A 27,818-nucleotide genomic window follows, 5' to 3' on the forward strand; every position below is an offset into this window, starting at 1 on the left:
GCTTTAGCATCATTCCTTCCAAAGAAATCCCAGGGCTGATCACAGTTCAAAAGCATCAATTCTTCAGCGCTCAGCCTTCTTCACAGTCCAACTCTCACATCCATACATGACCAGTGGAAAAACCATAGCCTTGACTAGACGAACCTTTGTTGGCAAAGTAATGTCTCTGCTTCATGGCTGCAGTCACCATCAGCAGTGATTTTGGAGCCCCAAAAAAATAAAGTCTGACACTGTTTCCACTGTTTCCCCATCTATTTCCCATGAAGTGATGGGACCAGATGCCATGATCTTCGTTTTCTGAATGTTGAGCTTTAAGCCAACTTTTTCACTCTCCACTTTCACTTTCATCAAGAGGCTTTTGAGTTCCTCTTCACTTTCTGCCATAAGGGTGGTGTCATCTGCATATCTGAGGTTATTGATATTTCTCCCAGCAATCTTGATTCCAGCTTGTGTTTCTTCCAGTCCAGCGTTTCTCATGATGTACTCTGCATATAAGTTAAATAAGCAGGATGACAATATATAGCCTTGAGGTACTCCTTTTCCTATTTGGAACCAGTCTGTTGTTCCATGTCCAGTTCTAACTGTTGCTTCCTGACCTGCATACAGATTTCTCGAAAAGCAGATCAGGTGGTCTGGTATTCCCATCTCTTTCAGAATTTTCCACAGTTTATTGTGATCCACACAGTCAAAGGCTTTGGCATAGTCAATAAAGCAGAAATAGATGTTTTTTCTGGAACTCTCTTGCTTTTTCCATGATCCAGCGGATGTTGGCAATTTGATCCCTGGTTCCTCTGCCTTTTTGAAAAGCAGCTTGAACATCTGGAAGTTCACGGTTCACATATTGCTAAGCCTGGCTTGGAGAATTTTGAGCATTACTTTACTAGCGTGTGAGATGAGTGCAACTGTGCGGTAGTTTGAGCATTCTTTGGCATTGCCTTTCTTTGGGATTGGAATGAAAACTGACCTTTTCCAGTCCTGTGGCCACTGCTGAGTTTTCCAAATTTGCTGGCATATTGAGTGCAGCACTTTCACAGTATCATCTTTCAGGATTTGAAAGAGCTCAACTGGAATTCCATCACCTCCACTAGCTTTGTTCGTAGTGATGCTTTCTAAGGCCCACTTGACTTCACATTCCAGGATGTCTGGCTCTAGGTCAGTGATCACACCATCGTGATTATCTGGGTCGTGAAGATCTTTTTTGTACAGTTCTTCTGTGTATTCTTGCCACCTCTTCTTAATATCTTCTGCTTCTGTTAGGTCCATACCATTTCTGTCCTTTATCGAGCCCATCTTTGCATGAAATGTTCCCTTGGTATTTCTAATTTTCTTAAAGAGATCTCTAGTCTTTCCCATTCTGTTGTTTTCCTCTATTTCTTTGCATTGATCGCTGAAGAAGGCTTTCTTATCTCTTTTTGCTATTCTTTGGAACTCTGCATTCAGTTGCTTATATCTTTCCTTTGCTCCTTTGCTTTTCGCTTCTCTTCTTTTCACAGCTATTTGTAAGGCCTCCCCAGACAGCCATTTTGCTTTTTTGCATTTCTTTTCCACGGGGATGGTCTTGATCCCTGTCTCCTGTACAGTGTCACGAACCTCATTCCATAGTTTATCAGGCACTCTATCTATCAGATCTAGGCCCTTAAATCTATTTCTCACTTCCACTGTATAATCATAAGGGATTTGATTTAAGTCATACCTGTATGGTCTAGTGGTTTTCCCTACTTTCTTCAATTTAAGTCTGAATTTGGCAATAAGGAGTTCATGATCTGAGCCACAGTCAGCTCCTGGTCTTTTTTTTTTGCTGACTCTATAGAGCTTCTCCATCTTTGGCTGCAAAGAATATAATCAATCTGATTTTGGTATTGACCATCTGGTGAAGTCCATGTGTAGAGTCTTCTCTTGCATTGTTGGAAGAGGGTGTTTGTTATGATTAGTGCATTTTCTTGGCAAAACTCTATTAGTCTTTGCCCTGCTTCATTCTGTATTCCAAGGCCAAATTTGCCTGTCACTCCAGGTATTTCTTGACTTCCTACGTTTGCATTCCAGTCCCCTATAATGAAAAGGACATCTTTTTTGGGTGTTAGTTCTAAAAGGTCTTGTAGGTCTTCATAGAACCATTCAACTTCAGCTTCTTCAGCATTACTGGTTGGGGCATAGACTTGGATTACTGTGATATTGAATGGTTTGCCTTGGAAACGAACAGAAATCATTCTGTCATTTTTGAGATTGCATCCAAGTACTGCATTTCGGACTCTTTTGTTGACTATGATGGCTACTCCATTTCTTCTGAGGGATTCCTGCCCACAGTAGTAGATATAATGGTCATCTGAGTTAAATTCACCCATTCCAGTCCATTTTAGTTCTTAGTATATATTAAATTAAAATCTTGATATTTCCTGTAAACTCTGCCCATCAACTATTTATCCCTTACTGATTGCCAGATTATGAGCTGGATGAATGAAGACTACTTTGGAACTGTTTAATATGAAAAAAATATATATTATAAATTTTCAATAAAAACATGTTTGCTAATATTTATATATATGTAATTTCTGTATTTTTGAAAACTACTGTGTTGAACTTATAATACATAATTGTTGTTCTCAAATAAATTTTATTCTTCATTCACACATCAAGTCCCTAAGAATAATACTTAGCAAGCTAGGTATTGGTTTGCCTCAATGACAGGGTTAAAATCCCAAGAATATAATGCATGTGAAGGAACATGTAAACTATGAATCACCAGTTCTCACAGGCAGCAATAATAGCATAGATAATTCTAAATAAATAGGGGAGATTCCATTTATACCATTTATTCATTCATTCATTCCTCGGGGGAGGGTAAGGTAGTCCTCAAGGCATTACCAAAATAATACAGAACTCCTGGCAACTACTTGGTTGCCTAAGGCTGCTATTTATGTAAGGGCATAAAGAGTCTTACTGGGAATTTTAAAGGAAATCCTAGAGAACTACATGACAAGGAAACTTTGAAAATCTCCAATAGGACATATTTTGGAGTTTTGGATGTACACATGTCCAGGAGAGACCTAGGAGAAAAGAAGGTACCAACTGCTCAACTATAGTTGACACTGAGGCCCACATAAGCACTGTGATAACCTAAGGCTATCCTGTAAAATTTGAGAAGCTTGAGGTGAACCTTCTTACACAGAACCCTTTGGCAAATGGTAGAAAGTATACAGGTAAGATCTTATTGAGAAGCAAATGGCAACCCATGGCATTATTCTTGCCTAGAGAAGCCATGGACAGAGGAACCTGACAGGCTCCAGTCCATGGGGTCACAAAGAGTCGAACACAACTAAAGAAAGTTAGCACACAGCACACAAGGCCTTTAAGGGAGATTGACTGATGACTGATAGGCCATTAAATTATACTGACCTAGAGCTGATCTCTAGGAAGCAGATTTAAAAATAAAAACAAGAACTTAAAAACAAAAAGATAGTAGAAAACTCAGTGTCCACAGACCACACAGAATACAGAAACAATAGAATCAGTCCAGCAAGGTTGTTAAATAATAAGCAGCAACAAGGGGAGAAAAGGCAACAACAGCAAGTGCTAGAGAGTGAAGCAATTCCATGCCAGAGTAAATACACTTCTAAAATGCCCCGTTTTCAACCAAAACTTATGAGACATGCAAACAAAAAGGAAAGTAGGCCACCTGTACAGGAATGGGGGGAAACAGCTGTGGTTACCCAAGGATGAAAGAACAGATAAAACCAAGGAGGGTCTTGGAATGCAGGAATGGGAAAACCAGACCCCTATCATCCTTCCCTCTCCCGTGTTGTAACTATTAATGGATTTCAGGTCCTCCTGAGCAGTATAACCTGCCTCCCCTCCTACCCCTTAGGGAGAAGGTATTTGCCTTACTCTTCCCCCACTCAGGATATATGCTTCATCCAATCAACAAATGACCCACAAGACCCCTATCCCACTCCTAGTACACTGGGTATAAACATGGACTAAAGACCACTGCTCAACGTCAGTTCTCCCTTGAGCTGGCCTGCTGTTCTAACAGTGTCTCCCACTCTAATACACTTCAATTGCCTCTCATTCTCTCTCATCTTTGGAAATTCTTTTCCAACCTGCACATGTCAGCAGCCAAAACAAAATGTCCCAGGGGAAGACAGATATTGGAATTACTGAACAAAAATTATTATCAGCTATTATAAACATGCTTTTTTTGTTTTAAGGAAATGACTAAAGAATGAATGAAAAGTAGGAGCATGATGTCTTGTCCAAATAGGGAATATCACTATCAATAAACAGTAAGTTATAAAATTACCAAATAAAAATTCTGGAGTAGCAAGTACAATAACTGAAAGGGAAAATTGACTGGAGCGATTCAGCAAAAGAGCTGAACTTGTAGAAAAAGAGTCTCTGAACTTGAAAGAAGTCAGTTTAGACTTATCAGTCTGAGAAACAGAATCGAAGAATAATGAAGAAAAATGTAGAAACCTTTAGCAAGCTATTGGTTACCAGCAAGTATACCAACATATACCTGTTGAGAATTCTAGAAGGAGGAGACAAAAAACGTGGAGGAAAAAAATGGAAGAAATAGTAGCTAAAGAATTCACAAATTTGGTGAAAAATATTAGTCTATTCATTCAATAAGTATAAAACATAGAAGAGATCCACTCATCTTAGGCAAATTGGCAAAAATCAAAGACCAAGAGAGAATCTTGAAAGCAGCAAGTGAATAATGACTTAAGTAGCCTCAATAAGATTGACAGCTCATGTCTCATCAGAAACTATTGAACCAAGAAGACAATTGGATAATATCCTCATAGTTTTCAAAGAAAAACTGTCAGTTAAGAATTCTACATGCAGCTGTTTTCTTCAAAAACTAAAAAGAAATTAAACATTTCCAGATAAACAAAGCATTCATCACTAGCAAATGTGCCCTATAAGAATATTAAAGGGAGTCCTTAGGCTGAAACAAAAGGGCATTTGATGGTAACTGAAATCCACACAAAAACACAGAGTACTGCATAAGTATTAAGATAATCAGTTTAACATATTGATTCTTCCTCTTTCCATCTATTAAAAAAAAAACTGTATAAGTCAAATATCTAAAAAACTTTTCATATAATGATGCAATTCATTTGAATATTCTACAATTGAGGAAAGGCAGAATTATAACCAAGTTTCTCTGTATTATTGAAAATAATAATCTCTACTAGATACCATACTAAGCACTGAATATATAATAACATGACGAATGTAACTTAATCCTGATAAACTTACAATTGAAGGAGGAAACAGATGTTACATTTAATATAGCTTGAAAGTGAAAGTGAAGTCGCTCAGTAGTATCTGACTCTTTGCGACCCCATGGACTGTAGCCTATCAGGCTCCTCCGTCCATGGCATTTTCCAGGCAAGAGTGCTGGAGTGGATTGCCATTTCCTTCTCCAGGGGATCTTCCTGACCCAGGAATCGAACCGGGTTTCCCACATTGCAGGTAGATGCTTTACCATCTATTTTAATCTTGCCTCTGCAGATTTAGTTCATTTTTTAAAATATTTACTATATAATCTAGTTTGCAAAACCAGTTCATATTGTAAAATCAGTCAAATCTTACTTTAGGTTAAGAAAAAATATGCTAACTTTATTTTTCAATTCTAGTTTAGTGAATTTACAAAATACACTAAAATAATTAGAAGTAGTCAGCTAGATAATATATAGTAGCAAAAAGCATTATGTCAAAAGCAGTGTTACAGATCTAGTGCAATTAATTTATTTTTACAATTTAGAAAACTAACAAATTAGTATATTGTTTCCTATTATTATTTTACTAATAAATCAATATGATGAATAGCAAATATTAAAAGTTATTTATGAGGTAAGGAATTCTTTTACCTCATATGTATGTATTTTGTATGTATATGTATTTTTACATATATATATATATTACAATGTATGTATTTTGGCACATGCATATATCCCTCACAAGTTGAGTTGAGCTTTTTTGAATAAGTAAGAAACATGAACAAAAATTTAGTATCAATTTCATTCTACATGACTGTATTTTTCTAGTATTCATTTTATTGTAGTAAGAACACTTAACCTGAGATCTACTCTCTTAAAATATTTAAGCATAAAATGTATTATTTTTGACTATGATACAGTGTACATAGATCTCTAGAGTTTATCTTACTTAACTGAAACTTTATGCCCCCCCCTTGAGAAGCAACTCCTCATTTCCCCCTTCAACCAGCCCCTACAATCACCATTTCACTCTGGTGCTATAGACTATTCTACACCTCATATAAATAGAATTATGAAATATTTGTCTTTCTGTAACTTTTAAATTTCATTAGCATAATGTTCACCAATGTTGTACTATATGTCAGAATTTTTTAGGGCAAAATGATATTCCCTAATATGCATATACAACATTTTCTTTATCCATTAATCTGTTCATGGGCATCAAGGTGGTTTCCACCTCTCGGCTACTGTGAACAGTGGTGCAATGAACATGGGAGTACTAATAGGAGTACTAATATTTTGGGGGGATTCTGATTTCAATTCTTTTGGATAAATACCCAGAAGTAGGATTGCTGGTTCTATTTGACAGTTCTCCTTTTAATTTTTTGAGGAATCTCCATATTATTTTCTATAGCAACTGCACTATTTTGAATTACCACCAACAATATCAACACTTGGTCAACACTTTTTTCTTTTCTAGTAGTCATCCTGACAGGGCTGAATAGATCCCTCACTGTGGTATGAATTTGCATTTCCCTGAAGACTAATGACACTGAACATTTTTTCACATACCTTTTGATCATTTGTATGTATTTTCTGGAGAAATGTAAGATCAGGTCCATAGACCAATTTTTAATCCAGTTTTTAAATTTTTCCCTATTGAGTTGTCAGATTTCCTTGTATGTTTTGGGTATTAACTTCTTATATATGGTTTGCAAATATTTTCTCCCATTCCATAAGTTGCCTTTTCACTCTGCTGCTTCCTTTGCTGTGAAGAACGAATTTAATTTGATACGGTCCTGCTTGCTTACTTTTGTCTTTGTTGCCTCTGCTTTTGGTGTCATAACTATGTAATCACTTCCAAGACCAAGATCTGGAAGATTTCTCCCTGTTTTTTCCTAGAAACTTTATAGTTTAAAGTCTTCCATTTGTGCCAGTACCATACTGTCTTGATGACTGTGGCTTTGTAGTAGAGCCTGAAGTCAGGCAGGTTGATTCCTCCAGTTCCATTCTTCTTTCTCAAGATAGCTTTGGCTATTCGAGGTTTTTTGTATTTCCATACAAATTGTGAAATTATTTGTTCACAAATTGTGAAATTATTGTTTCAAGAATACCGTTGGTAGCTTGATAGGGATTGCATTGAATCTATAAATTGCTTTGGGTAGTATACTCATTTTCATTATATTGATTCTTCCAATCCATGAACATGGTATATTTCTCCAACTATTAGTGTCCTCTTTGGTTTCTTTCACCAGTGTTTTATAGTTTTCTATATATAGGTCTTTAGTTTCTTTAGGTAGATATATCTTTAATCCATTTTAGGTTGTGTGTAGTTTAACAGCCCAATTTCATTCTTTTGCATATGATTTTCCAGGTTTTTTTCAACCATTTATCAAAAAAACTATCCTTTTCCCATTGGGTTTTCTTACCACTCTTGAAGATCCATTGACCTTATATGTCTGTTGTTATGCTAGTCTTGTACTATTTTGATTACTATGGTTTTGTAAGATATTAACAGATTTAAATGAGGCAGCATGATGCCTCCAGCTTTGTTCTTTAAGAATGATTTGGCTATTTGTGAGCTTTTATGGTTCTACATAAATTACTTACCTGTTAATAAAAGCCATTGGAATTATGATAGGGATTGCATTAAATCCATAGATCACTCTGATAGTATATATTTTAACAATATTAAATCTTCCAACTCATGAGCACAGTATTTCTTTCCATTTGTTTTGTCTTTTCTAATTTCTTTCATCAATGTTTTTCAGTTTTCAATATATAGGTCTCTCACCTCCTTGGTTAAGTTTATTCTAAGGTATTTTAGTCTTTTCAATGCTACTGAAAATGAAATTATTTTTCTAATTCCCTTTTCAGGTAGTTTATTGTTAGTGCAACTAATTTTTGCATGTTGATTTTGTATCCTGAAACTTTACTCAACTTTTTATCAGCTTTAACAGTTTATCTTTCATTATGGAGTTTTTAGGGGTTTCTATATATAAGAGCATGTCATCTGCAAACATGGACAGTTTTACTTCTTCCCTTCCAATTTGGATGCCTTTTCTTTTTCTTGTCTAATTACTCCAGCTATGATTTCTAGTCCTATGTTGAATAGAAGGAGTGAAAGCAAGCATTCTTGCCTCATCCCTGATTTTAGAAAAAAGCTTTCAGCATTTTACCATTTAGTATGATGTTAGCAATGTGATTTTCATATATGGCCTATATGGAGACAATTCTCTTTTATCCCTAGTTTGTGAGTTTTTATCATGAAAAGTGTTGAATTTTGTCAAATGATCTTTTCTTTTGCACCTACTGAAATAAGATTTAATTCCTTGTCCTGTTAAGATCAATTAGCATGATGTACCATCCTAATTGGAGAAGGAAATGGCAACCCACTCCAGTATTCTTGCCTGGAGACTCCCATGGACAGAGGAGTCTGGTGGGCTGCTGTCCACAGGGTCACACAGAGTTGGACACAACTGAAGTGACTTAGCATGCATGCATGCATTGGAGAAGAAATGGCAACCCACTCCAGTATTCTTGCCTGGAGAATCCCAGGGACGGGCGAGCCTGGTGAGCCGCCGTCTATGGGGTCACACAGAGTTGGACATGACTGAAGTGATTTAGCAGCAGCAGAAGCAACACCATCCTAATATGTTGAACCAATTTTGCGTCCCAGGGATAAAGTTCACTAGGTCATGGGGTGTGATCCTCATGGATACTGGCCTGCAATTTTATTTTCTTTGGCATCTTTGTCTGGCTCTGGTATTAGGGTAATACTGGACTCATAAAATGAGTTTGGAACAGTTCCTTCCTCTTCAGTTTTTTGGAAGAATTTGAAGAGGATTGGCATCAATTACTGTTTAAATGTTTGATAGAATTCACCAGTGAAGCCAACTAGCCCTAGGCTTTTCTTTGTTAGAAGGCTTTGACAACTGATTTATTCTCTACATCAGCTATAGGTCTATTCATATTTTCTATTTCTTCATGAATTGACCTCTGTAAGTTGTATATTTCTGGGAATTTAACCATTTCTTCAAGGAAATCTAAATTGTTGACATAATAGTTCATAGTAGCCACTCATGATTCTTTTTATCTCCATGGAATTAGTTGTAATGTCTCCTCTTTCATTTGTGATTTTAAGTGTTCTTTTCCTTAATTTAGTTAATGGTTTGTCAATTTGTTTTATTTTGAAAAGCTAATTCTTGATTTTGTTTTCTACTATTTTTCTATTTTATTTTTGCCCTCATCTATTATTTCCTTCCTTTTGATAAATCTAGATTACTTTGCTCTTTCTTTAGTTCCTTGGGGTATAAAGTTAGGTTGTCTGATTAAGATTTTTTTTAAGTAGGCACTTATTACAAACTCTTCTTAGTACTACTTTTTGTTGTATCTCTTATGTTTTTTATGTTGTATTTTCATTTTGGTTTTCCCCAGGGTATTTTCTAATTTCCTTCTCAATGTCTTCTTTGACTCAATCATTGTTCAAGCGTGTGTTGTTAAATTTCTATATATTTGTGAATTTTCCAGTTTTGCTATTGATGTCGTTTCACTCCACTGTGGTCAGAAAAGACAATTGGTATAATTTCAATCTTTCTAAATTTTAAACTTCTTAAATTCTTAACTTGATTAACTAAAATTCATTTTGTAAGCTAATATGAAATTTAACCTGAAGAAAGTTCCATAGGTATTTAAGACTGTGTATTTGTCTGCTGTTGGGTGAAATCGTCTGTATATGTTATAGATCTGATTTGTCTATGTTATTTATATTCTCATATAAGTATTTATATTCTCATATAAGTTGATTCCCTATTGATCTGTCTAGATGTTCTAGTTTTCTCCTTTCAATCAAACAAAAAGGCATAATGTGTTAAAAATTATGTCTAGTACCTAAACAGTTTTTGGTAAAAGTCATTTTTTAAAAGAAAGCATAAAAGACTAAGCATTTTGTGGAAAGAAATAAGGGAAGGATTGACTGTGATTCAGACATATTCCATATGATCTGATAAAGATCATTTTTCCTACTTTTTAAAAATATACATTAAGTCTTGAAGAAATAACATATAAGTTTTATCTTTGGATTTTATCCAACATACCTAGATTATTTTTGCAGACCTAGAATGCAAAATGATTTAGTGATGCTTTTGTAAAAAACTTATTCTTCTTCAACTTTTATGACTGTTTTTATTTCCAACTAATGATATATCCCAGATAGGAGGGTCTAGAATAGTTGAGAGGAATTGTTTATGATTAAAAACATGAAAATGCCACTTTTAAGTAGTTACTTTTGCTCTGAAGGACTCTTCCATTAGAAAAAAAAAATGTTTTAAAAAGGAGGGAATGGAGATGGAAGTAAGGATAAGGAGACAAATCATTAAAAAAGGGGAATTGATCTCATATTCAAGACCATATATGACCATATATTTGAATTCAGAATATCACAAAAGATGGGAAAAAATCCAACTTGTAAAAATTATGCTTCATTTTGAAAATGATATATACATGAAAATACCTCATTTTGAAAAAAGATATATATACAAAGAGAGGAAAAATGGGAAAGCACTCGGGCTTTAAGATACCTTGATGAGCCATTAAAGGATACCTCCATTTGTCTATATCCCAGAGGCTGTTATATAGAGGAGCAGTGCCCCAAAGCAAGACTGGGAGCACTAAAAGGAGTGGTCAGAGGATTGAGGATTATCTTACATTTGTAAAGGAAAAGTGCCAGTGTGAGTCCAGGAATATCTCAGGCAGAATGATTTTAGGAAAGAGAACATAAAGTTGATGTAGAAATTACCTAGGTAACTTTTTGGAACTCTCAGTTTGATATGCAGTGATTTAAAAACAAATTTCTGAGCCACCAGGAAAGCCCCTTGGAAATGGGAGAAAGCCGATAAAAGAGGGAAGAGAAGAGAAACAAGAATGAAAGAGGCAATGACTTAATTTGGCAATAGGTCACAGTCTAGTAGAAAGCTGCACAGGGAGAAATTAATGATACAGGAGTGGTCAACAATTTTTGCATTATGGTGGTTGGTTCCCAGGGAGTCTCACATTCTGGTACTCATCTACTTGTGTAAATTATCTTTCTGAGTAAATACTGGACCTCAGTTCAGTTCAGTTACTCAGTTGTGTCCAACTCTTTGCGACCCCATGGACTGCAGCACCCCAGGCTTCCCTGTCCTTCACCAACTCCCTGAGCTTTCTCAAACTCATGTCCATTGAGTCAGTGATGCCATCCAACCATCTCATCCTCTGTCATCCTCTTCTCTTCTTGCCTTCAATCTTGCCCAGCATCAGGGTCTTTTCCAATAACTTGGCTCTTCTCATCAGATGGTCGTCATATTGGAGCTTCGGCATCAGTCCTTCCAATAAATATTCAGGGTTGATTTCCTTTAGGATTGACTGGTTGGATCTCCATACTGTCCAAGGGACTCTCAAGAGTCTTCTCCAACACCTCATTTCAAATGCATCAATTCTTCATCACTGAGCTTTCTTTATGGTCCAACTCTCACATCTATACATGACTACTGGAAAAACCATAGCTTTGACTAGATGGACCTTTGTTAGCAAAGTAATGTCTCTGCTTTATAATAGGTTGTCTAAGTTTGTCATAGCTTTTCTTCCAAGGAGTCAGCTTCTATTAATTTCATGGCTGCAGTCACCATCTGCAGTGATTTTGGAGCCCAAGAAAATAAAGTCTGCCACTGGACCTACGGACTTGCTTTTAACGAATAATATTACAAAACTGATTAGATGTCAATTCTAAGATTAGATACAAAAAAGACATAATTTCAGTTCATGTCTCTCCCTCTCACCCTTATACACCTCACCCTGCCAGAAGGTGGGGGGAGGCTGGAGGTGGGAGGACAAACCACCATGTTGTTAGTAACTCCATGCAGAGGTCTTCACGGCAAACAACTGAGATTTCCCAACAAACAGCCAGACCTGAGGCCTGCTAACAGCCATGTGAATGACCTTGAAGGCTGCCCTACTGGGATAACTGTAGCTCCAGCCCATCCCTTGCATTGCAAACATGTGAGAAACTCTGAGTCAAAAGCACACAGCTAAGCTGTACATAGATTCTTAACCCCAGAAACTATGTGACAATAAATGTGTGCTGTTTGAAGCTACTAGGTTTTGAGGTAATTTGATATACAGTCATAGATAACTAATACAGACATGATTATCTAATAAGCTATATTTGAAATACTCACTTCAAGTATCAAGTAAGCAACTAAAGACTAGTATAGAATCCTTAAGAATCAGTATCAGAAATCTTATGATATTAACAACAATACATAGATGTACACATATTTATGGGCTTCCCTGATAGCTCAGATTGTAAAGACTCTTCCTGTAATGCAGGAGACCCTGGTTCGAGCCCTGGGTCAAGAAGATTCCCTGGAGAAAGGAATGGCTATCCACTCTAGTATTCTTGCCTAGAGAATTTCAAGGACAGAGGAGCCTTGAGGGCTACAGTCCATGAGGTCCCAAAGAGTTGGACATGACTGACTGACTAACACTTCTGCTTTCTTTCACACATATTTATGAAAAGTAAAATTAATTCAGAAAGCTAAAGTCTCTGATAAGCCTTTCTAATTCTCAGCTAAAGTCACCATTCTTCATCTTCTGTTCATTCCCATCTCGTGTATGTGTCCACTCCCATTTCCCGCAATGTAGACCACGTGCCTCTGTGGGCACGCACACTGGAGAAGCAGGTGTACCGTTGTTCTTGGATAAAGATTACGCACTTTATGAAGTGTCTGAGGTGATCGGACATAACGAAGCGACTGAACTAAAATTGAGGTGATTCACATCATAATATAAATTTAGAAAAAATTAGCCATTTTTAGTAGTTTTCTGCAACCATCCTGACTCATGAAAACTAATCTAAATAATCCATGCCACTCTTCCACCTATTTTTAACCTATTTAATAAAATCACATATTAGTCATCTGAAGAATTCAGTTACAGAAAAAATGACTACAGTTACAGAAAAAATGATAAGAACTCTCCTTAAAGTATATTTGACTTCTGATTTCTCAGTTTTGATGAAATAGCATTTCTGAGCCACAGCAGGAGCTTTCTTTTTATAAGGTTCCAGCAAAATGTCAGCACCCCCCCATGAAGATAGATGTCAACATTACATCCAGAGCAGAGATACTGAAAACGACTGGGTTATTTATTTTAAGGCTTCAAAATGTGAGGTAACATTCATTCCACGTATCTTAGAACAATTTGTATGGAAATACAAAAAACCTCGAATAGCCAAAGCGATCTTGAGAAAGAAGAATGGAACTGGAGGAATCAACCTACCTGACTTCAGGCTCTACTACAAAGCCACAGTTATCAAGACAGTATGGTACTGGCACAAAGACAGAAATATAGATCAATGGAACAAAATAGAAAGCCCAGAGATTAATCCACGCACATATGGACACCTTATCTTTGACAAAGGAGGCAAGAATATACAATGGATTAAAGACAATCTCTTTAACAAGTGGTGCTGGGAAATCTGGTCAACCACTTGTAAAAGAATGAAACTAGAACACTTTCTAACACCATACACAAAAATAAACTCAAAATGGATTAAAGATCTAAACGTAAGACCAGAAACTATAAAACTCCTAGAGGAGAACATAGGCAAAACACTCTCTGACATACATCACAGCAGGATCCTCTATGACCCACCTCCCAGAATATTGGAAATAAAAGCAAAAATAAACAAATGGGACCTAATTAACCTTAAAAGCTTCTGCACATCAAAGGAAACTGTTAGCAAGGTGAAAAGACAGCCTTCAGAATGGGAGAAGATAATAGCAAATGAAGCAACTGACAAACAACTAATCTCGAGAATATACAAGCAACTCCTACAGCTCAACTCCAGAAAAATAAATGACCCAATCAAAAAATGGGCCAAAGAACTAAATAGACATTTCTCCAAAGAAGACATCCAGATGGCTAACAAACACATGAAAAGATGCTCAACATCACTCATTATCAGAGAAATGCAAATCAAAACCACTATGAGGTACCATTTCACACCAGTCAGAATGGCTGCGATCCAAAAGTCTACAAGTAATAAATGCTGGAGAGGGTGTGGAGAAAAGGGAACCCTCTTACACTGTTGGTGGGAATGCAAATTAGTACAGCCACTATGGAGAACAGTGTGGAGATTCCTTAAAAAACTGGAAATAGAACTGCCTTATGAGCCAGCAATCCCACTGCTGGGCATACACACTGAGGAAACCAGAAGGGAAAGAGACACGTGTACCCCAATGTTCATCACAGCACTGTTTATAATAGCCAGGACATGGAAGCAACCTAGATGTCCATTAGCAGATGAATGGATGAGAAAGCTGTGGTACATATATACAATGGAGTATTACTCAGCCATTAAAAAGAATACATTTGAATCAGTTCTAATGAGGTGGATGAAACTGGAGCCTATTATACAGAGTGAAGTAAGCCAGAAAGAAAAACACCAATACAGTATACTAACGCATATATATGGAATTTAGAAAGATGGTAACAATAACCCTGTGTACGAGAAAGCAAAAGAGACACTGATGTATAGAACAGTCTTATGGACTCTGAGAGAGAGGGAGAGGGTGGAAAGATTTGGGAGAATGGCATTGAAACATGTAAAATATCATGTATGAAACGAGTTGCCAGTCCAGGTTCGATGCACGATACTGGATGCTTGGGGCTGGTGCACTGGGACGACCCAGAGGGATGGTGTGGGGAGGGAGGAGGGAGGAGGGTTCAGGATGGGGAACACATGTATACCTGTGGCGGATTCATTTTGATATTTGGCAAAACTAATACAATTATGTAAAGTTTAAAAAATAAAATAAAATTAAAAAAAAAAAAGAATGGTTTTATTTACTCATATACTTGAACCTCTTTATAACACTGTCCTCAGATTCCTTGTTTCAAATTGCATTGCTTTATAACTTTTCTTTCTGACTTTTAAGTAGTTCATACAGAATCCACTACACACTCATTCCACACTCCATTTCATACAAAAGGTAAAAGTTTTTTAATCCAGAAATATACTTTAAGATATATGCTTATTATGAAAGAATTTCTCCTCTTGTGGAAGTGTATACTCTGTACAAACTAAACCACATTCCTCACACTGAGTCTATGCATCCATTTGGAATATGCTTACATAGAAGAATTTTTCCATCAAATAAAAAAGAGCCACAGATTTTGTTCTTAACGAAAGAATCCATTATACATTTAAGTAAATCTGACTCTGCTTAAATAGTCCCAATGCTTTTTAAAATTAAACTTGGCTTATTGTTTGTTTTCCAGGGTGATCATTAAAGGACAAAGCAAAATGTTAGAACAAAGCATTATTGGCAAGCTTTGCTTGTTTGCATCTCTCTGTAAATGAGCAGCCAATGGAACTTCTGTGCTTATGACAGTGTTCCAAGCAAACCATCTCTCTCAGCCTAACATCCTTTCGACCATTAAAGTGTTATTGATCATCAGTTCATCCTGTTCTCTTCATGTCCATTGCCGCTGCCTTACTTCAGACCCTAATCACATTTTCCTTTCTCTTAAATTTTAATGTTTTATACATACAGGAGAGTAGCCAGAACTCCCATATCCCCTTAAATCAGAACAGCCAATTGTTAACATTTTACTACATTTGCCCCACTGTGCCCTGCTCCATATACATATATACACACATTTATACACATAGACAAAGTGTATATATACATGTACATAAATATATGCAACCCATGGAGTATAGCCTGCCAGGATCCTCTGTCCTTGGAATTCTCCAGTCAAGAATACTGGAGTGGGTTGCCATTCCCTTCTCCAGGGGATCTTCCTGACCCCGGGATCAAAACCAGGTCTCCCATATTGCAAGGCAGATTCTTTACCATCTGATCCACCAGGGAAACCCCAAATATACACACATACATATCTAAGTCCTTTCCATAAACTTTTAAAAATGTTTTTAATTAAAGGATAATTGCTTTACACTATTGGGTTGGTGTCTGCCACATAAGAGTGTGAATCAGACATAAGTGTATATATATATATATATATATATATATATATGTATGTATCCTCTCCCTCTTGAACCTCCATCCCACCCCTCTAGTTGTCACAAAGCACCTGGTTGAGCTCCCTGTGTTATACAGCAACTTCCCACTACCTATCTTACATATGGTAACGTATATGTTTCAGTACTATGACTGCTGCTGCTGCTGCTAAGTCGCTTCAGTCGTGTCCGACTCTGTGCGACCCCATAGATAGCAGCCCACCAGGCTTCCCCGTCCCTGGGATCCTCCAGGCAAGAACACTGGAGTGGGTTGCCATTTCCTTCTCCAATGCAGGAAAGTGAAAAGTGAAAGTGAAGTCGCTCAGTCGTGTCCGACTCCTAGCGACCCCATGGACTGCAGCCCTCCAGGCCCCTCCGTCCATGGGATTTTCCAGCCAAGAGTACTGGAGTGGGGTGCCATTGCCTTCTCCCAGTGCTATGACAGTAAGCTACAAATGTAATACCCCATTATCCTTAAACTAAAAGACACATCTATATAAACTACTATGCTGCTGCTGCTGTTAAGTCGCTTCAGTCGTGTCTGACTCTGTGCGACCCCATAGATGGCAGCCCACCAGGCTCCCCCATCCCTGGGATTCTCCAGGCAAGAATACTGGAGTGGGTTGCTGTTTCCTTCTCAATGCATGAAAGTGAAAAGTGAAAGTGAAGTCGCCCAGTCGTGTCCAACTCTTCGCGACCCCATGGACTGCAGCCCATCAGGCTTCTCCGTCCATGGGATTTTCCAGGCAAGAGTACTGGAGTGGGGTGCCATTGCCTTCTCTGATAAACTACTATATAACCCTTCAAATCAGTTATTCAAAACTGTTAACACCACCACCTTCTCAGACCCCATTCTAAATTCGCTTACCATACCAATGTCATAGACCAAAGATGACTGCAATGACTTCACTGTTTCTCCCACTAATTTGTGTTGTCTAATTATTCTTCCCTTGAATCAGGGTTGACATCAATAATTGCTCACCAAGATTATGCATGGTGTCTTGAGCTGCCATAGAAAGAAGTCTGACATCCTGACACCACTATGCTGGAGCGTCTACAGCTAAGCAGTTCCTTTGAAAGCCCAACTGTACCCAGTCTTTTGAGCATCTCTGCCAAGGCCTTAGAAATGTGATTGAGGCCATACTGGGCTCTTCATTCCTGCTACCTGTACCTGTTCAATACCACACTATACAGAACAATTGTTCAGGTAAGCCTGGCCCAAATTCCTGACCTAAAATGTCATGAAATATAACACAATGACTACTGCTTTATGTCACTACATTATGGGGAACCCTTCCAGAAATAGATAAAACATCTCCAATGTGTCTTTTTTTTCCAGTCTCATATCCTAGAAATATGCTTATATTTAGTTAGTGTGTATTACAAACCTCTTCAATCTGGAACAATTCTTGAGTCCTTCTCAGTCTTTCATGTCCTCACAGTTATAAAGAGAACAGGCCTTACAGTCTGAAGGGTGGGTTTTGAGCTGGGCCCATCAACAGAGCCTTCAGGGGCCAGACTCAGACCATGCATTCTTGGCAGGAAAACCACAGAAATGACAGTGTTCTTTGTGATGCATTACATCAGGAAATATGCAATGTCAACTTATTCCAGCATGAGTGATATCAGTGCTGATAACCTGACCTGTGGTATCTAGCAGCTTTCTCCACCTAAAACTTTTCTGATTGTAATTGAATAGTCTTTGGTGAGGAGGTATTCTACTAATAACCTGTTCCTCAAATTCTACCTACCAGCCTTAGCATCCCTGGACCGTTTCCAACTTAATCAAACTCATCTGATGACTGTTAAATGGTGAGTCTCTATTTCCAACATTTTTTGGAGCTCTGAGGAATAGCTTTCCATTTCTCTGCAATTACCTTCTTGCTTGCTTAACTAATGTATATTAACATACTAATACATTAATAGATTTTGTTTTTTAAAATCAATAATTAATGACTATTACTATTTTAATACTCAAGTCCTCCTCTATTCATCCATTGGGACTGCCTTCAAACTAGTTATTTTATTCTTTTGCAACATTATTTTAGAGGATGTAATTTTTATGAACAAGATGAACAGGACTTTGGACCTTCTCTGCCACAACCTGTCATCAGTCATTTCTCCTTTAAGGGAGGGTGATATTTAGAAAGCAAATTTTGGGCATGTGGGTTGCTCACTGCTCCTGAGACATCATTGTTTCTAAGCCTGCTAAGAACTAGGAAACATTTGTATTGCACCTAACATAATGTTAGATATGTAATATATGCACATACTAGTTTACCCTCATGTCCCATTATCTAACAACCAAGAGTTATTTCAAGTCTTTCTCTTATCCATGATTATATTATATCCCCTCCATATCTGAGAAACAACTCAATATATTCATTCATTTCTTCAATTTACTTATTTCTCTACTTTAACCCATCTTCCAACATATAAGCCATCTCTTCCTGTTGCTACTTCTGCAGCAGTCCTTCATGGCCCTGTGTCCTTTTTCCAGGCCTGCCGTCGCATGCCACCAGGGAGGAGCTCCTCAACTCAGGACTGATTCTTCCTCTGATCCACATCCCTCCCTCACTGTCCCATGTCTTTGACCACTGTACTGACCCTTCCAGGAAGGATGCAGAAGAGAATAAAAAGTGGGGAAATGGGAAGCAAGTAGATGCCCTTGTTCTCCCCTGTGACACAATACCTTCAAAAAATAAAAGTTTTTTTGGCATATAGTTGATTTACAATATTGTGTTAGTTTATGAAAATGAACATAAACAAATAGGATCAAATGAAACTGAGAAGCTTTTGCACAGCAAAGGAAACCATAAACAAAAAGACAAGCATCAGAGGAGAAAATGTTTGCAAATGAAGCAACTGACAATGGATTAATCTCCAAAATATACAAACAGCTCAAGCAGCTCAATATCAGATAAGCAAACAGCTCAATCAAAAAATGGGTACTCAACTCCAGAAAAAGAAGTGACCCAATCAACAAATGGGCCAAAGAACTAAATAGACATTTCTCCAAAGAAGACATACAGACAGCTAACAAACACATGAAAAGATGCTCAACATCACTCATTATCAGAGAAATGCACATCAAAACCACTATGAGGTACCATTTCACACCAGTCAGAATGGCTGCGATCCAAAAGTCTACAAGTAATAAATGCTGGAGAGGGTGTGGAGAAAAGGGAACCCTCTTACACTGTTGGTGGGAATGCAAACTAGTACAGCCACTATGGAGAACAGTGTGGAGATTCCTTAAAAAACTGGAAATAGAACTGCCTTATGAGCCAGCAATCCCACTGCTGGGCATACACACTGAGGAAACCAGAAGGGAAAGAGACACGTGTACCCCCAATGTTCATCGCAGCACTGTTTATAATAGCCAGGACATGGAAGCAACCTAGATGTGCATCAGCAGATGAATGGATAAGAAAGCTGAGGTACATATACACAATGGAGTATTACTCAGCCATTAAAAAGAATACATTTGAATCAGTTCTAATGAGGTGGATGAAACTGGAGCCTATTATACAGAGTGAAGTAAGCCAGAAAGAAAAACACCAATACAGTATACTAACGCATATATATGGAATTTAGAAAGATGGTAACAATAACCCTGTGTACGAGAAAGCAAAAGAGACACTGATGTATAGAACAGTCTTATGGACTCTGAGAGAGAGGGAGAGGGTGGGAAGATTTGGGAGAATGGCATTGAAACATGTAAAATATCATGTATGAAACGAGTTGCCAGTCCAGGTTCGATGCACAATACTGGATGCTTGGGGCTGGTGCACTGGGACGACCCAGAGGGATGGTGTGGGGAGGGAGGAGGGAGGAGGGTTCAGGATGGGGAACACATGTATACCTGTGGCGGATTCATTTTGATATTTGGCAAAACTAATACAATTATGTAAAGTTTAAAAAATAAAATAAATAAATAAATAAAACAAACAAAAAAAAAATGGGTATAAGATCTAAATAGACATTTCTCCAAAGAATACACAAAGATGGCCAAAAAACACATGAAAGATGACCAACTTCACTGATTATTAGAGAAATGCATACCTTCTTAACAGTTCTTCTTGCCCTGATCCATCCCTTATCTCATCTCTTTTCTATTCTACAAACTGTAGACAGAATATTCTTAGAAAGAATAAAACGTATAGTGAAAAAAATAGGAAGTTGAAAATAAAGAAGCCAATTATGTATTCTTACTCTTTCACTTGCTTGTGTTACTATGGACTTTTGAGTTATCAGGCTCTCAGTTTAAAATAAGGAAATAGTGCCGATCTAGAAGATGTGTTGCCAAGTTTCAGGTTGAATAACTTGCTGTTGTGGCGGTTGTTATGATGAAAAATTCTAACATGATTCTGAAACTCCTGTTCAAAACATTCTTATGTAGAATCCAATAAAAAATTTAAAGCCTTTCAATACACCTCATCACCTACAGTATAAAATCTAAACTCTTGTGTTATCTTAAGCGATTTTCCATGACCTGACTTCCGCTCACACCTCCAGCCTCACTTCGCAACTCACTCCAACTGTCACTTACACCGCAGTCTACTTAACAGTCTTGTGTTTCCTTGACTTCACTGTTTTTCTCTTTGTATGCTTTGAACATGCTATTACCTCAACTGAAATATATCTTTTCCTAAATATCCAACGATTGCTACCTTTTTACTTATACTTTACTTACACTTATTTGAAGTTAAGTTCATCTCCCTCTGGAAACCTCCCTTGAGCATATCCAAAATATAATAAGTAGAATTAACTCTTCCATTAATTGGGCCAAGACTCAGGTGCCTTTATTATGTATAACACTTGTCACACATGTGGCAACTAATTATACACACATACACACACCTACCTTACTAGATTGTGAACTCATTGATGGTAGAGAGTACATCTTGCTCATTTTGACATTCCCAAGACATTTTCTGATGAATAGTTCAGGTCACCAATAATAAATCTTCAGTAAATATTTAATTAAAAAATCCTTATAATACTTATTTAAACAATTAGAATAATCAATAAATATTGATCACATATTAACTACTAATCAGTACTGTGCTAAAGCACTATCAATATTTTTATATAAAAAGAAATAGCATAAAACTGTTATGATCATTCTAGAAGATCTCTAACCTATAAAGAAGAAAAATAAGGCTCAGTAGAGTCACTAATTTGTATAAGTTTGCAGCATCTAGTAGAACTGACATCAGAGCCTCAGCTATTAATATATCTGTAATGCAAAAGATACACAGTATCTTCATGATATAAACATTAATATTCATCATACATACATGAATATCAAGGTAAATATAAAGAAACTATCATTTTAAGATAGGCTTGTCACATTTATATCTCATTTTTACTCTGAGACAATGGAAGCAAGGTGAAAGTGAAAGCTGTTCAGTCGTGTCCAACTCTTTGTGACCCCATGGACTATATAGTCCATGGAATTCTCCAGGGCAGAATACTGGAGTGGGTAGCTGCTCCCTTCTCCAGGGAATCTTCCCAATCCAGGGATCAAACCCAGGTCTCCTGCATTGCAGATGGATTCTTTACCAGCTGAGCCACCAGCAAAGCTCAAGAGTACTGGAGTGGGTAACCTATCCCTTCTCCAGTGGATCTTCGCAACCCAGGAATCGAACTGGGGTCTCCTGCATTGTAGGCGGATTGTTTACCAGCTGAGCTACCAGGAAAGCCCTTGACACAAGAAATCATAAAGTAGCTTAGCTAAACCATTAACATTTACTTTTATTACTTTTTGACACAATAAATCATTAAAAGCTACTTTATAATATTGTATTATGATACAATAATACATAAGCTACTTTATAACATTGCGTCCTTGCTAACCAAGTAGTTTACAGAGGGTCTGAACTGACACTAGCCCCTTCCTGAGAGTTGGACTGTGAAGAAGGCTGAGCGCCGAAGAATTGATGCTTTTGAACTGTGGTGTTGGAGAAGACTCTTGAGAGTCCCTTGGACTGCAAGGAGATCCAACCAGTCCATTCTGAAGGAGATCAGCCCTGGGATTTCTTTGGAAGGACTGATGCTGAAGCTGAAACTCCAGTACTTTGGCCACCTCATGAGAAGAGTTGACTCATTGGAAAAGACTCTGATGCTGGGAGGGATTGGGGGCAGGAGGAGAAGGGGACGACAGAGGATGAGATGGCTGGATGGCATCACTGACTCGATGGACGTGAGTCTCAGTGAACTCCGGGAGTTGGTGATGGACAGGGAGTCCTGGCGTGCTGCGATTCATGGGGTCTCAAAGGGTTGGACACGACTGAGCGACTGATCTGATTTGATCTTAGCCCCGTCCTGGAGCACATGCCCTAGATAAATAGCCTGAGTAAGTGAGTAAGTAAGTGAAGTTGCTCAGTCGTGCCCGACTCTTTGCAACCCCATGGACTGTGTAGCCTATCAGGCTCCTCTGTCCATGGGATTTTCCAGGCAATAGTACTGGAGTGGATTGCCATTTCCTTCTCCAGTGATAAATAGCCTAAAGAGTCACAAATAAATGTAAGTTCATAATACAATTCCTCTAATGGCCCTTGTGACAAACAGTTTCCTCCCTTTGCAGAGTCTTCCCTTATCGTGCTTCTTAGTACAGAAGCCTATCAAGTTCCTACTCTTTTTTGGTTTCAACTGATTTATCTGGACTTACCTTAAAAGCCCAAAATTCTCCATCCATGGACTTTATTCAAGGCATATGCCCCATGTCGTGCAATTTCTCTGTTTATATCCTGCCTTAACCTCCCCATGAGGTCCCTTAAGGTATGCCATGTACCTTCTCCAGGAAGTAATAAACTTCTCTATCTCAATCGCCTTGTAATATGTTGTTAAACCAAGGCTCACCATATAGGACCTGTGTTCTATGCTAAAAATGATAATTTAACAAGGTCACAAAGATGGACAACATGCCAAGAAAATGAGCTAAACATCTTATATGCATGAACTCATTTAATGAGTCACAGATAAGAGAAATGATACCCAGAGAATCTGAATGCCATTCACACAGCCAGTGAATGGCAGAGCTGAAAATTTTTTGTTCTAATTTAAAGTTTATTTTACTGAACCACTTCGCAATCCTAGAATTTTCAAAATGTAAAAATACAGCCATCCTTTGTATCCATGAAGACAACAGAAAACATAGATTTGGGTACCAAAAAATTAGACTGGAAATAAATTTTAGAAAGAGGAATTACTAACAGGATAAGGTGGGAGTTAGTAGCTTTTTTTCTGAAAAAGACCATATAGTAAATATTGTAGGGTTTGTGAGCCATAAAGTCCCTGTCACAACTATTCAGTTCTGTGGTCATAGCAATAAAGCAGCCAAACGCAATGCATAAATGAATGAGTGTGGCTGTATTTCAATAACATTTTATTTATAAAAGTAGGTAGTAGACCATAGACTGTGGCCCCCCTGGACAAAATAACAAAATATTTTAATCAGAAAAAAATATTGAAAAACTACTGAGGCATTTTACTTCAAGGCCTATGTTTCAAAGGAGTAGTGGGTAGTATAGAAATAACATAATACAAGGAAAGAATACAAGTGCAAGGCAAATGTGAAAACTGTTGGCTTTACTGAAAATGCCAAAAACAAAAACTACCATGAGGCAGGTAATGTATAAGATATTTCAGGGGCTTCCCTGCTAGCTCAGATGGTAAAGAATCTGCCTGCAATGCAGGAGACCCAAATTTGACCCCTGGGTTAGGAAGATACCCTGGAGAAAGGAATGCAACCCACTCCAGTATTCTGGCCTGGAGAATTCCATGGACAGAGGAAACTGGTGGGCTACAATCCATGGGGCAGCAAAGAGTCAGACACGACTGAGCAACTAACATGTATAAGCTTGATGGAAAGAGTTTCTCAGAAACATGTGTTCACTAGTTTACAATCACTGGGAAATCAGAAGTAAATATTGTGTCTCTAGGTGTATGTATTCATGTAGAATCATTTTACTGTGAAAGAATCATTTAGCAACTAAGACCTTTCTGAAAACTATTCTCATAAATATTGTTATAAGGAAGAGTCAGTCAGCTCAGTAGCTCAGTCATGTCGGACTCTGCAACCCTATGGACTGCAGCATGCCAGGCCTCCTTGTCCATCACCAACTCCCAGAGCTTACTTAAACTTATGTCCATCAAGTCAGTGATGACATCCAACCAACTCATCCTCTGTCATCCCCTTCTTCTCCTGCCTTCAATCTTTTCGAGCATCAGGATCATTCCCAAGGAGTCAGTTCTTCACATCAGGTGGCTAAAGTAATGCAGTCTCAGCTTCAGTATCAATCCTTCCAATGAATATTCAAGACTGATTTCCTTTAGGAAGGACTGGTTGGATCTCCTTGCAGTCCAAGAGACTCTCAAGAGTCTTATCCAATACCACAGTTCAAAAGCATCAATTCTTCGGCACTCAGCTTTCTTCACAGTCCAACTCTCACATCCATACATGACCACAGGAAAAACTAGCCTTGACTAGATGGACCTTTGTTGGCAAAGTAATGTCTCTGCTTTTGAATATGCTATCTAGGTTGGTCATAACTTTCCTTCCAAGGAGTAAGTGTCTTTTAATTTCATGGCTGCAGTCACCATCTGCAGTGATTTTGGAGCCCCCAAAAATAAAGTCTGACACTGTTTCCACTGTTTCCCCATCTATTTCCCATGAAGAGTAACTGACCTCAAATGTTAGGGGACATTAAAATCACTTGAAATGTTCATTAAACGTTTGACACCAGTATCTCCAAGTCTTGGATAGAGCACCCCAAGTTATTCTCACAGGGATGATCCACACACATGCATGAGAAATTCTTAACTAAAGCAAGGATTACATGTATGGCATGTATTATACCAAAGAGGAGCTTTTAGGAAGCAGAAAGTAGATTCTACTGGCCACCAGGGATAGTAAACAACCAGGAATAGATTTGAAAATAACACTGGTTACCTTCTAAGATAGGATATGGTTCTCGAGAAAGTTTTTCTGGGAAGTTTTGTGTTTAGGAATTGGGCAATTAAGAAATTGCTCTCATCCAGATTGATGGTAAACCAGGGGCCTGATCATTTAGCAATGGTATCTACTGGCCTTCTGAGTTTCTCAATGTGTTCATTTCCTACTGCTTCTATAACAAATTACAACAAACTTAATGGTTTAAGTGGAAAATTCTGAAAGAGATGGGAATCCCAGACCACCTGACCTGCCTCCTGAGAAATCTGTATGCAATTCAAGAAGCAACAGTTAGAACTGGATGTGGAGCAACAGACTGGTTCCAAATAGAAAAAGGAATACATCAGGCTGTATATTGTCACCCTGCTTATTTAACTTATACGCAGAGTACATCATGAGAAATGGTGGGCTGGAAGAAGCACAGGCTGGAATCAAGATTGCCGGGAGAAAAATCAATAACCACAGATATGCAGATGACACCACCCTTATGGCAGAAAGTGAAGAGGAACTAAAGAGCCTCTTAATGAAAGTGAAAGAGGAGACTGAAAAAGTTGGCTTAAAGCTCAACATTCAGAAAATGAAGATCATGGCATCAAGTCCCATCACTTCATGGCAAATAGATGGGGAAACAGTAGCTGACTTTATTTTTCTGGGCTCCAAAATCATTGCAGATGGTGATTGCAGCCATGAAATTAAAAGACGCTTACTCCTTGGAAGGAAAGTTATGACCAACCTAGATAGCATATTCAAAAGCAGAGATATTACTTTGTCAACAAAGGTCTGTCTAGTCAAGGCTATGGTTTTTCCAGTGGTCATGTATGGAGGTGAAAGTTAGACTATAAAGAAAGCTGAGTGCCAAAGAATGGATGCTTTTGAACTGTGATGTTGGAGAAGACTCTTGAGAGTTCCTTGGACTGAAAGGAGATCCAACCAGTCCATCCTAAAGGAGATCAGTCCTGGGTGTTCACTGGAAGGACTGATGCTGAAGCTGAAACTCCAATACTTTGGCCACCTGATGCAAAGAGCTGACTCACTGGAAAAGACCCTGATGCTGGAAAAGATTGAGGGCAGGAAGAGAAGAGGACGGCAGAGGATGAGATGGTTGGATGGCATCATTGACTCAATGGACATGGGTTTGGGTGGTCTCCGGGAGTTAGTGATTGACAGGGAGGCCTGGCGTGCTGCGGTTCATGGGGTCACAAAGAGTCGGACATGACTGAGTGACTGAACTGAACTAATGGTTTAAAAATCAAAACAATTTATAGATTTGCAGATCTAGAGTATAGTCTGAAAAGGGTTTTATTGGACTAGAACCAAGGTTTGACAGGGCTGTGTTCTTTCTGAAGGCATTAAAGACAATCAATTTCCTTGTATATTTTAGCTTCCAGAGATCACCTACTTCTGTGATCCCTTCAGCCATCTTCAAATCCAATATCAGAGCATCTTCTCATCTCTGATTCAAACTCTTCAGCCTGCTTCTTCCACTTTAAAGGGATATTGTAATTATATTAGGCCTAGTCAAATAATCAAGGATAATCTCATTTAAAAATCAACTGGTGAGCCACCTTCATTTCATCTGTAATTTAATTCCCTATTGCCATGTAACATATTTACAAGTTCTTGGGATTAAGACTCAGACACCTTGGAGAGGAGGGAGTACCCATAATTCTACCAAAACCCAGAGAGAAGCTTTTTCTCCAACCACAAGAAAATAAGGAGTAGGAAAAAAGAGATTCTATAAGAAACAGAGAGTAGACTCTTTTGAATGTTAAGTGTATTGAAGGTGCCATGTAAAGTAGCACCATACACAGAGTGTAGGTTTCAGCCTAGTACAATTCAGCAGTGGAAAAACCAGAAGGAAGGAAACAACACAAGACATGAAGCTACAGAGGGAAATAATATGGTCACAGAGCATGACATGAAAGACCTGTTGTCAGAAAGGGAAATGAAAGTGTGTTATGGTCTGAAGGTTTGTATCCCGCCCCCCATCGTTCATGCATTGAAGCCCTAACCCCCAGTGTGGCTGTATTTGGAGATGATACTCTAAGGAAATAATTAAGGTTAAATGAGGTCATAAAGGTGGGGCCCTGATGCAATAGGATTAGTGTCCTTTTGAGAAGAGACACCAGAGAGCTTTCTCTACCTCCCCATGTAAACATACCAAGAAATAGTCATGTGAAGACACAGAAGGAAGCAGACCTCCTGCCAGTCAGAAAGAGATCCTTCACCAGAAACCAAAGGTACCAGAACCTCTATCTTGAACTTCAAGCCTCCAAAACTGTGAGAAAATAAGCATCTGTGTCCCCCCCACCCAACCCAGCCTGTGATAATTTATGACAGCTTGAGCAGCCTAATACAGGAGGGGAAAATGACAAAAGTCGAGGCAAAGAACTATGAGCCCAAGCAAGAATACAGATTCATGTGGATAATTTATAGATCTCAAAGTCTGGAAAATGCATTCCTATAATTAAGTTACTAAGTCAAACCTAAAGCCAGGTTAATTGTCAATTTATTCTTTTTTAAATAACTGTTTAGAAATATCCCCTGGAAAATATTTTATAATAATATGCCAAAA

General features: G+C 38.0%; 1 protein-coding gene across 1 annotated transcript in view; it reads right to left on the reverse strand.

Annotated features, from left to right (window-relative positions):
* Positions 1-738: 738 nt before the first annotated feature.
* The window catches only part of LOC129655762 (uncharacterized), a 30,935-nt gene continuing 3,855 nt past the window's right edge, over positions 739-27,818 (reverse strand). The window contains exon 2 of the mRNA XM_055586594.1: positions 739-2,294. Within this exon, the coding sequence (XP_055442569.1) occupies positions 835-1,821 (987 nt within the window). The 5' untranslated portion in view covers positions 1,822-2,294 and the 3' untranslated portion in view covers positions 739-834. The remainder of the gene's footprint in view (positions 2,295-27,818) is intronic.

Source organism: Bubalus kerabau, chromosome 1, assembly GCF_029407905.1.
Source record: "Bubalus kerabau isolate K-KA32 ecotype Philippines breed swamp buffalo chromosome 1, PCC_UOA_SB_1v2, whole genome shotgun sequence".
NCBI lineage: Eukaryota > Metazoa > Chordata > Mammalia > Artiodactyla > Bovidae > Bubalus > Bubalus kerabau.